The 10,717-nt window shown below is 42.7% G+C and overlaps 1 protein-coding gene across 2 annotated transcripts in view; it reads right to left on the bottom strand.

Moving 5' to 3' along the window:
* rrp9 (ribosomal RNA processing 9, U3 small nucleolar RNA binding protein) overlaps nucleotides 1–10,717 on the bottom strand; it is a 35,327-nt gene that overhangs the window by 20,848 nt on the left and 3,762 nt on the right. For both annotated transcript variants that reach the window (XM_048547502.2, XM_048547501.2), the window contains exons 2-7: nucleotides 9,817–9,899; nucleotides 7,381–7,487; nucleotides 5,274–5,341; nucleotides 4,564–4,605; nucleotides 460–586; nucleotides 149–273 (exon numbers count right to left, since the gene is read on the bottom strand). In XM_048547502.2, the coding sequence (XP_048403459.1) occupies nucleotides 149–273; nucleotides 460–586; nucleotides 4,564–4,605; nucleotides 5,274–5,341; nucleotides 7,381–7,487; nucleotides 9,817–9,899 (552 nt within the window). The remainder of the gene's footprint in view (nucleotides 1–148; nucleotides 274–459; nucleotides 587–4,563; nucleotides 4,606–5,273; nucleotides 5,342–7,380; nucleotides 7,488–9,816; nucleotides 9,900–10,717) is intronic.

The raw sequence follows: 10,717 nt of genomic DNA, 5'->3' as shown, positions 1-10,717 counted from the left end.
ACTCCCTGTGAATAAAACTAAATGTAACCACCAGTGCTGTGATGGAAATTGAATCCAGCTGCCCAGAGTTCTTAGCTTGGCTCCCCCTCAATTACCAACTCACTGTCATTATCATAAGGCTACCACATCCCCACAAGAAATCACTCACCAGGTACTTGCCATCTGAGGATATTGCCATGGACAGGATGTGCTTTGTGTGCCCCACTTGTTGACCTTTAGCACCCTTGTGCCCTCTACGGATCGTGTGAACCTTTTTCCCACTAGCAATATCCCCTAGAAACAGGAGAGAGAGAGAGAGAGAAGCACTTCCCTTTAAACGCGGAAAACCCAGATACAGGCAAACAAAAACTGGAGAAAATGAGCACAAAAGGGAGGACCAACTCATAGGCACCAGCTCCATTCTGCAGCTAGGATCAGTTACTGAGAAAAAAAACGCCTATACTCAGAGTATGAACTTACACTTTATGATGGAGCAATCTTTGGATGCTGAGAACACATATTTATCATCGGGGGTGAGAACCAGACATGTGACTGGAAGATGATGACCCCGTAGCAGATGGATCTCAGATCCATCGGGTGGGAGATACTGAAAGACAACAATGAGTTATCAGCACTTGTAAAATACAACTTGAGCAGTAAACAGGGAGGTACACAAACACATCCTGCTACTGGGAAGAAATTACACACGACTGGTGACACCATGGAAACACAGGCAAAAGAGAAGGATTGCATATTATTAAAACATGGTCAATGTTGACGAGGCCACATGTACTAACCATTCTGTGTTGGGTGCCCTCTCAGTTCAAATTAGGAAGGCACTCCTGCAAAGGTGTCAGATATTTGCCCAGTGATAATGATGCACAGCCAAGGCAGGATGGAATGAACACTGCAGGGGCTTGCCATGCACCCCTTTGCCCAGACAGTAGGCAGTGCACACTTAGTGCATTAACAACAGAAGGCACTTTGGGGGGAGCTGCTGCACACTGAAGTCTGGTGGCAAGGGAATGAAATGTCGTTGGCACAAATGAGTCTCTTGTATGTGCAGAGGAGTGGCAAATATTCTCATACCTTTCTAACTTACATCTGGTAGGCAATGGGAGTGATTCTGAGAACTCAGTAGGTCAGTGGCAAATACAAATGCTACAAACACTGCTAACAGTCTGGCAGCAGTACATGCGTGCCTACAATCGCTCTACAGCTGAGTTCAGCTGACTTCTGCACCATTGGGAGTTCCCCAGGTTATTGTCCTAGGCACAACCGTCTGGACTGAACCAGCCACATAAATAGAGACTCCAAGAGTAGGTCACAGCCTAACCATCGGTAACTGCCTCGCAAATCCTGTTCAACGTTTGCCTGCCACAGCTCAGGGGTGTAATGGAATACTCTCCATTTCCTTGATTTTTCCAGCTTCAACAAACACTCTCATAACTCAACACCACCCAGGACAAAGCAGCCCACACAATTAGTGACTCATTCATCCCACCCTCAGCATAACTCCTTTCCATGCAGACGCACAGGGGCAGCAAATTCTTCGTACGCAAACAATGGACCGCAGTGAGGGGGAAGAGCAAGCAGTTCATTGCCTAGCAACAAGGGTTGTCCTAGTTACCAGACCAGAACCATGCACCAGTGAGTCAGCATTTATGCCACAAGAATCAAACAATGAAGAGAAACCAGTAGTTAGACATCTCTTTACTGAATGTGATTGAAAACGGGTATTTTTCTTTTGCTAGTTCTGCAGGTTACAATCTATACTTCAAACAGTGAGACTAAAACAGAGGCTGTGGCTTTGCTACGTGCAAGATTCTCTGAAAAAAATCAAATTGGGTTGTTGTTCAAAAGTTAACAGGAGACTGCTCTGTGATTCTGCCATCATCATGCAGCTAAGTAGCCTACTGGAGATGTGGAAAACTAAACAAAAACACAACTGTTGTTGTTCCATTGTAAAAATTAACACTTTGGCTGATTTCTAAAAAGGAATTGCCAGAAACAACTGGGTAAACAAATTAAAAAGTCATTCCAGTTGTAGAAAATGCAACCATCAATTATAATCTTCTTTAGACATCTGCTTCTGTGTAGCATTTCAATTATAAATAATCTAGAAAGCAGCAGTTTAGCCTGTAGAAAACAGTTTAATGCTGAAATATGCTTTCTAAACTGAAAACTGATGCAATGACAACCAACTGTTATGAATATGTATTTTCAAGTTCAAGCTGTTTTGGGAAAATAACTTTTAGTTTGGGAAAATAACTTTTAGTTTGGGAATTGAATTTGTTTAAGCCAAAACACCTGATCTGGCTCAAGAAACTGGTAAACATATAAAGTAATTACAAATAGAAGGTTAGCTTATGCTCATTTTATGAAGTCATGATATTCAGTGTCAGAAACTAAACAACAGGCAACCTTTTTAAGCATCTTGGTGGGCACACTGTCTGCAGCTGTTTTAATAATTATTCATTGGTCTCGCAAAACAAATGGTAAGATTTAAAATTGAAGAGAATTAGTGCAATTCTACCTGGGACAATTCAGAGATGCAATTTGCATTGGGGATGGATGACCTAGAGGTTTTATTTTTGGTTGCAGGTTTTATCTGGGTCATTTCACAATAAATAGCCCGCCAGCCTAGAAGTTGTTTTAAGACAAACACAGAACTTGCCAGGAGCTGGAAAGCAACTGGAAACAGCAGAGATAACAAGGTGTAGAGCTGGATGAACACAGCAGGCCAAGCAACATCAGAGGAGCAGAAAGGCTGACATTTCGGGCCTAGATCCTTCTTCAGAAAAATTTTCTGATTTCTAAAGAAGGGTCTAAGCCCGAAACGTCAGCCTTCCTGCTCCTCTGATGTTGCTTGCCCTGCTGTGTTCATCCAGCTCTACACCTTGTCATCTCAGATTCTCCAGCATCTGCAGTTCCTACTATCTCTGGAAACAGTAGCAGACTGTTCTCAGAAACCAAAGGTGTTTCTGCTTTGGAGTCATTAGGCAAGGATACAGCGAGGCTCATGACTGAGCTGGGGAGTACACATCAGAGATATTGAAGCAGGACACACTTATCCAAGTATAAGTGGAAGTAGCCCAAGAAAGCTCACATTGTTGATTGACTCTCTGTTGTGTTCCAGCTTCTAAGAGAATTCCTGGGAGCTGTGGCACATGATTTGGCCTCACATACTAATGAAGGAACACAACACCCTGTAAATGTTCATGGGAAATCTTGAGTGAAAATAAATGCAGAAAAGAAGACGTTTAAACATAAGTGGTTTGCAAAACAAAGACGTAACTTTAAATTGGTATTAATTGCTTTGTCTAATTCTTGTACAATCCTTACACGATTGTAAGCAACATCTTTCTCTAGAAAGCAATTTTACACAATTATGATTAACTGTTAGGCCAGGACTACATTATCCACTAGGGAAACGTCACGAAGTTGGGTCAAGCAACTGTGAGGTGGAAGGCAGGAAGCTAAAACATGTGGTTCCTTTAACAGATTTGTGCTTTGTTTGCAATGTATATCTGTGAGCAGCAGCTGAAGCAGCCAGTAAAGAGAGCCTCAAAACGTGAAACAAGTATATCAAAGCCTTACAGGAGGCAGGCAAAACAGCAGTCTTGTTGTGATGCTGTGGCAACAAGTTTGAATTTGGGCAATTAATTTAAAACCAAAATCAGCGATTCAAAACCAGTTGAATTTAAATCTGATGGTGTTGACAACCTGAAACCAATTAGATAAGAGTTTGATTATGTCATTATAGGTATACAAGACAAGGGAATTTCAAAAATCAGGGAGAGCCAACTGCCATCTGAAAGAGAGAGCCATCCGCCACCTGCCAGAGTTAGCACCATTCATCTCTCAGAGAAACACCGTCTAATGAGATAAGGGTACCACCACATTTTAGCTCAAAGTTCTCATTGAAGAAATTAGAGAAATAAAAAAAACCCTGACAGCAGAATTAATGGAAGAAAGGTGCCTGTGAGACCGGAGACGACAGAGGATTCCAGAAAAGATTAAGTTATAAATTATTGCTTCTTATTAATTGGGTTTGTAATAATGGAACCTGTCTTTATTTAAGCATTTTAGTAGAATTTAGACCAGTTAGGGAGTAGTTAATAGTCTATGGGGAACTATTGTTTCGTTAGTAATTTTGTTAACTTGTTCATTGTTGGGTTAAATAATGAAATTGTTACTTGTAAAGTGGAGAACAGAGATTTTATTTCTTTTAACCACCCTTTCAATAGATTACGAGGGGTAAGGCAAGCTCCTCTGGCAGTTTAGGGGGTAATTATTAAGAGGGGAGCCTCTACTCCTGCCATAACAGATCAGGGCTTGTGTTTTAGTTTAATTATCAGAGGGGTTTGGCCATTCCTTGTTGTAATGGGAAGAACAGAAGGTCCAGGTTTCAGTTTGGAAGTAACAGTTTATTTGTAGAAACAGGATGCTTGCACAAGAGAGTTTTTGGAAAAAAAAATCTGAACGGTAACGTGAATGGCCTTCATGTTTTCACTGTACCCGGCTTTATCCTCAGGTTAAGAGATGGGAGGAAAGCCTGAGTAGCATTAAACTTGTACTTACATCCTTCGCTAGGAGTCGTTTAAGCTTGCCCTTCTGCTCGAGCTGCAAGGAGACAAGAAATATTACAAACACAGCATAACAATGGAAACACTAGAGGACCATTTTTTACATGGTAAAAACTTCAACAGTTAGGCATCGGTTGATAACTTCAAGAGGGCTCTAATTTGCAGAGTCCCCCACTTGTGGCACCCTTCAAACTCCGATTGGATTAATGTCTGTTTCCAAACAGGAAAAGATCTAGAACAAAACAAATCGGCCCAAAGTGACACTGAACTGGGGGCCTTATCAAAAGGGGCCTTAAGGATAGTGGAAAAGATGGCCATTTCTATCATGTTTGTTTTGTTTGGAGTGGTCAGCAGTGACTAGACAATGTAGTATCATACTGTGCAAGTCCATTCGGAAAAACAATTCCAACTTGGTCCTTACTGGGGGGAGCCATACGACTGGTTCAAATCAAGGACCACTTTCCCAACCTCTACTGGAGGGCAATGCTGCAACATGAATCAGACTGGGTCTCCTGCCTGAACAGTCAGCTTTGGACTTCAAATGAACAGCTGCCGAAGGAGGTGGCAGGTGCTTTAGTCTTCGTACAAATAGTAAACCAAGTGATGCTGAAACAGAGCTTGTCCACCAGCTTTGGGCAGTTTGGGGGGTGCAGTTACTTTCTGATGTATTTCTGTCTCTTCACTTCGGGAGTGCAGCATTCTTACCACTTCCTCCTCTAGTCTGCCTCCAATCAGGTCCCTCTCAAGCTGCTCCTCGTCTGCTTTCTCCTCTTCTGTGAATAATGAGAAAAAAATGCGCATTGTGGGAACCAACCATAGGACTGTACAAAGACACACAGACAGTAACCCATCAGCTCCTGAGGGCAAGATTCTAGTTAAGGTATAATCGAGCTGCTGCGCAACACAGCATACAGAAAGTCTCTGAGCTACGTAGACGCATTCTGCAGCCCCTTTGCCTGCTTGTAGATAGCCCCAGGGCAAGATTTTGTTTATCAAAACCGAAAAAGAACTGAGGTTGCTCTAAATCAGAAACAAAAACAGAAATTGCTGGAAAAGGTCAGCAACAGGCTTCTGAGGAAGGGTCACGTGGCCTGAAACTTTAACTCTTATTGCTAGCCACAGTTGCTGCCAGATGTGCTGAGCTTTTCCAGCAATTGTTCGAGATTTTCTTTACCAGCTCAGTACAGAGTAATCATCCCAATCCTAGTCAGCTCAGTACAAACCAAACACTGGACCTAGCGTGGGAGAATCTGTACAAACCCAGGCCTGTTGAGATAGTCCCCAGGAAAGCACGGTGTGTTGAAAATTCCACACAGTTATTAAGAGCAGGAGGAAAATGTTTTGGAATTAGGTCCCTTCAGAATTGCCTGGCAATGGCTGTCCAGTTTCCCTCCCAAAGACCATAAGAATTAGGAGAAGTAGGCCATTCAACCCATTAAGTCTGCTCTGCCAGTCATGAGATCATGGCTGATCTGGCTGTCTTCATGACCCAGCCGCAACATCCCTCTGTGGCAAAGATTTCCATAGATTCACCTACCCTCAGAAGAAATTGCTCCTCACTCTGTCATAATTATGCAAACCCTTACTCTGATATTATGCCCTCTAATCCTAGTCTCTCCAACAACGGAAAACCTCTTAGCATCAATGCTGTCAAGCCTAAGAGACTCTATTTATTATCCTCCTTTTGCTCCTTGATTATTTAATAACTTTGGGGTGTTATCAATGTCTTCTACTGTGAAGGCTGGTGCAAAATATTAATTTAACTCTTGTGTCAGCTCTGTCCTTACTCCTTTGCAATTACTTTTATATAAGCTTAGCACAGGTGTCTTTGACCCAAGCTTCTCTCTCTCAAAAAGACCGCTAAATGATATCCGTGTTATAGTCACTATTTTCTGGGGATCTTTTACTCTGAAATCATTTACTAAACCTTCTTCATTACACACCATTAGATCGGAACTAATCAGATCCCTGGTTGGATCCACAACACATTATCCCAGGAAATTGTCCCAAATACACTTTACGAATTCTTCCTCTGCCAATCTGACCACCCAATCTAAATGATTCGGGGTTGCTTTTTTGTTACATGCTCTCATTACCTTCCGATTTATTCTGTGTCCTGCTGCAACGCTACTGTTAGAGATCCTTTAGACTATTCCTACTGGTGTCATTTTCCCAGTTTTATTTCTTACCTCCAATCACATGGATACTACATCTTCCAATCAAAGACCATCTCTTGCTAATGTATCCCATACTAACAATACAACCGTACCGCCGTTTCCTCCTGCCAGTCCTTTCAACAAGTCACGATCTCCCAAAAGAGTTTAGTTCTCATAACTCCTATTTAGTTCTCATCTTTTATCTCCTTGTAACCGTGTCCCTGCTACGGTTATGACATCATATCTGGTATTCTGTATTTGTGTTATTAATTCATTCACTTTCTTCTGAATGCTACATGCATTCAATGGAAGGGCTATTAATTTTGCTTTTCTACCATGTTTACCTCCCTTTGACCTTATTTGCTGTCACTGTACACACTGTCCCCTGTGTTGCACCCTGGGTGTCATTATCAAAATAGCTGTCCTTAATGCCACCATATCCTCATTTCCCAATGGTGGGGATAAACCTTGAGGCGGCCTGCAAGGTCTGTGACTATTCAGAGTAAGCCCACGTTTCCCATTCTCCATCTACCCTCTCCCCTCTGCAAAATACAGGGGAACTGGAGACTGGATCTCTGATATCAGTTGATTTTCACAGCCTATGCTAAAAACATCAGAAGACAATTTCATATTTGAGAACATTAACGTTTCCATACCTTCCTGTCGAAGTTGCTCCAGGTAGAGTTTAGCGAGTCGCAGTTTCTTTTCTTGTGCTGTCTCCTCAATTTCCAACACTTCAGCATCTTTCTTGTTGGGACTATCACTGTCAGAGAAGAGCCAAGGTTGCCATTGAGAGTTTGATTGGGCAATTAGAGCTCCATTAGTCAGCAATAACTGAGGTTTCAAATCTAACTATGCTTAAATGTCTTTTACAATCCACTGCAAAGTCATCTGCACTTCAGTTTGTTTGTCTAGGATTTAATTGGCTAATGGACAGAATCATTTCCCTATGTAAACGCAGTGCCATTGAGCACGTTAGCTCCTCATTAACACACGAGGGTAGCTTCCACTCAAGGGCATTGACAACCTCTTCTTCCCCAGTCCAGAATTTCCGTTCCCCATTAAATCATACACAAACACTGGGGCGAGTGACAGACTTATCAAAAAACTTACTACCCTGTAACTGGCCATTGCCCAACGTGCCCCATACAGACTGGGGCTGCTGCACTGGGGTGGGGGGGGTGCAGGTGGGGTGATGTACCAGACTCCTTCAGTTCAAAACTGGAATCTGAGCAGTGAAGCACCAACACGTGACAGCAGGAACCTGATGTCAGCACAGATGCAGAGGCGTGGGGTTCTGAAGTCATTTCTGACAGCAGGCCCTTCAGCTCTTCCGAGCCAATGCATACTCTGCAGAGAGAGCGATCCAGTCAGCCCCATTCTATCATAATGTCCCAGCAATCCTGTTTCCAATTTCCTTCAAATCGACACATGAACTTTTGTTTTTAAAATCATTGGTCTTGCTGTCATGGGCAACGCATTCAGTGTCATGACCACTGGCCTACTCCAGCTCTTACCCTAAACCTTCATTCTATGCTCCCTAGTCCCTGTATGAGATATTGGGCACAGGTATTCCACATCTGCCTTTTGAAACCAGTTGTGATTACGTACACCTCAATCACGTCTCTGCTCAAATGCCTTAACTGCAAGGACCCAGCTGGAATCCCTCCCTCCTGCAATCATTCTAGTAAATCTCTTCCGAACCTTCAAGGACCTTCATGTCCTGGGTTTGATGACCACAAGTGGAAATAAATCTGTTTCTGAAAAGGCAGGCGCCTGCATTGAGCCTTCGACTCTAATTTGTGAAGCTCCAGATCCCACGTGCTTCATTTTCTGCTTTCCCCAAACATTCTGGCACCTTCAAAGATGGAGATACCTTTAGGGTATTCTGTACTTCATCTGCTTTAGCATTACACTGCACTACTTCTCCTTATTCTGTCTGCTGAACTATTTCATAAAGCCTTTCCTGAAGCAAAGATTCTCAGTTGCCCTGGTTGAATGGCCAAGAATAGTTGGGGATGTCCTCAGCCTGGATTATCCTTTACAGAGGACAGCAGAACATAGGGCATAATAGCAAGTTTCCATCAATAACATGGCCCAGAGGTGACTGAAGCTCCCCGCTGTGTTTACAGTGGTGGTTCCACGGGGTTTACAAGCTGCTGAGATGGCTGGTTTTAACTTTTCACTGAGACACTTCCTACATGTAGGGCACATTCACAACTCCCTCAAGGACATGATGAACTGTTATCCCCACGTAGACAAACTCTAATTTCAGCTCACTTTACAGGGGGAACGGGAGAGTGAGAGGGAGCTGGGGGAAGGGCTGTCAAAAGACTTAGCAAATGGTAAGCAGCTCCACAATGACACGAAGGGCTGGCATAGCTGACATTTGTATGGAATTGAACTCTGCTTGTGCTGGCATCTATAAACTAGCTGGTGTCGATCTGTTTTCTCCAATGGGAAACCAAACCCTCACTGTTTCAGATCCTTTTTCTTTCGATCCTTTAGCATTCCTCAGTTTCATTCACATGGTCTCCACTGAATGCTTTCCTCATTATGTGGCCCCTCAGTATTAAAATACTTTTCTGCTAGTCCACTCGTCTGCAATTTTCCCTGTTCGTTCTGTAAACCTTATAACCTAGAGCTGATTTTTATATATAACTGATTTTCAAGTTCACAAACTTGACCATTCTCGGTAATGACCACTGTATCATAACCTCCTCACTGCGGTGAGTTTTTCTTTTAAAAGTTACATCCCATACGCTTGTGCACAGAACTGTTACTTGGGCTATACACTAATCTGTCCCTCAGCACGATGTTTTATTTGCATGTTTATTGATTCTCTCTTCTGGTCCAATATAGTTCTTTTAGCTTTGGCCTTATCTGTCGGGTCTGAAGGAGGATTCCTGACTGTTTATTTATTCTCTATCAATATTTCTGAACCTGTAGCTTAACTTTAGGTTAGCTTGCTCCATTGCAGTCTCTAAAAACGGGCTGGTTTCATGTTAAATTTGTGAGATATTGAGAGTATGCCATCACTTTAGACATGTCACATCACAAGTATTGTTATCACATTAGAAATCGAACATTACCTTTCAGTTTCAGAGTCACTGGAAATCTCTTCATTTAGTTTCACAGGGAGCTTCTTGCGGACTTTCTCGTCACCATCTTCAGCCTGGAAGGAGACAGCAAATTAAAATCCTATACTGTGCAGCAGCCCTCTGGGTAATTAGGGATGGTCAATAAATGCTAGCCTAACCAGTGACACCCTGATTCCATGAACTAATAAATAAAAAACTCGAAGACGAGAACACCCCATGTCGTGGCCAATCCTTATACTGAATTGCTGTCATTAAATGCAAATTCCCCAATCACTCCTACTCTGCTATTTTTGGGCATTCCTGCTGTAAGCGGTTTGACTGCCGCCCCTCATACATTACAAGAATGATTACACTTCAAAACACATGATTGTGGAACACTTCAGAAACATCCTATGCTTGGGACCATATAAATGCGAGTCCAATATCTTTTAATTCACTCATAGGATGTCAGTATCACTGGCCGTTGAGAAGGTAGTGGTGAGCTGCATTCTTGAGGCCACGTTCTGTAGGTAGACCACAGTACCCTTAGAAAGGGAGTTCCAGGATTTGGCCCACCAACAGTGAAGGAACAGCAATACATTTCCAAGTCAGAACAGTGAGTGGTTTTAGACAGGAATTTGCAGATCGTGGTGATCCCATGTATCTGATACTCTTGTCCTTCTAGATGGAAGTGGTCATGGGTTGGTGAATTTCTGTAATGCATCTGGTGGACAGTATACACCACTATTACTGAGCATCAGTGGAGGTGGGACTGGATGCTTGTGGATGTAGTGCCAATCAAGCAGGCTGCTTTGTCTGGAGATGGTTCTTGAGTAACGTTCAATTACAAAGTACTGTTGTTCTAGGTAGGAGTCGAGTCCAAAAGACATTCCAGATCAGATATCATAGCAAG

The sequence above is a fragment of the Stegostoma tigrinum genome, chromosome 11, assembly GCF_030684315.1.
Source record: "Stegostoma tigrinum isolate sSteTig4 chromosome 11, sSteTig4.hap1, whole genome shotgun sequence".
In the NCBI taxonomy this organism is placed as follows: Eukaryota; Metazoa; Chordata; class Chondrichthyes; order Orectolobiformes; family Stegostomatidae; genus Stegostoma; species Stegostoma tigrinum.
Note: the sequence above shows the minus strand (reverse complement) of the source record. Positions and strands in the feature narration are given on the sequence as shown.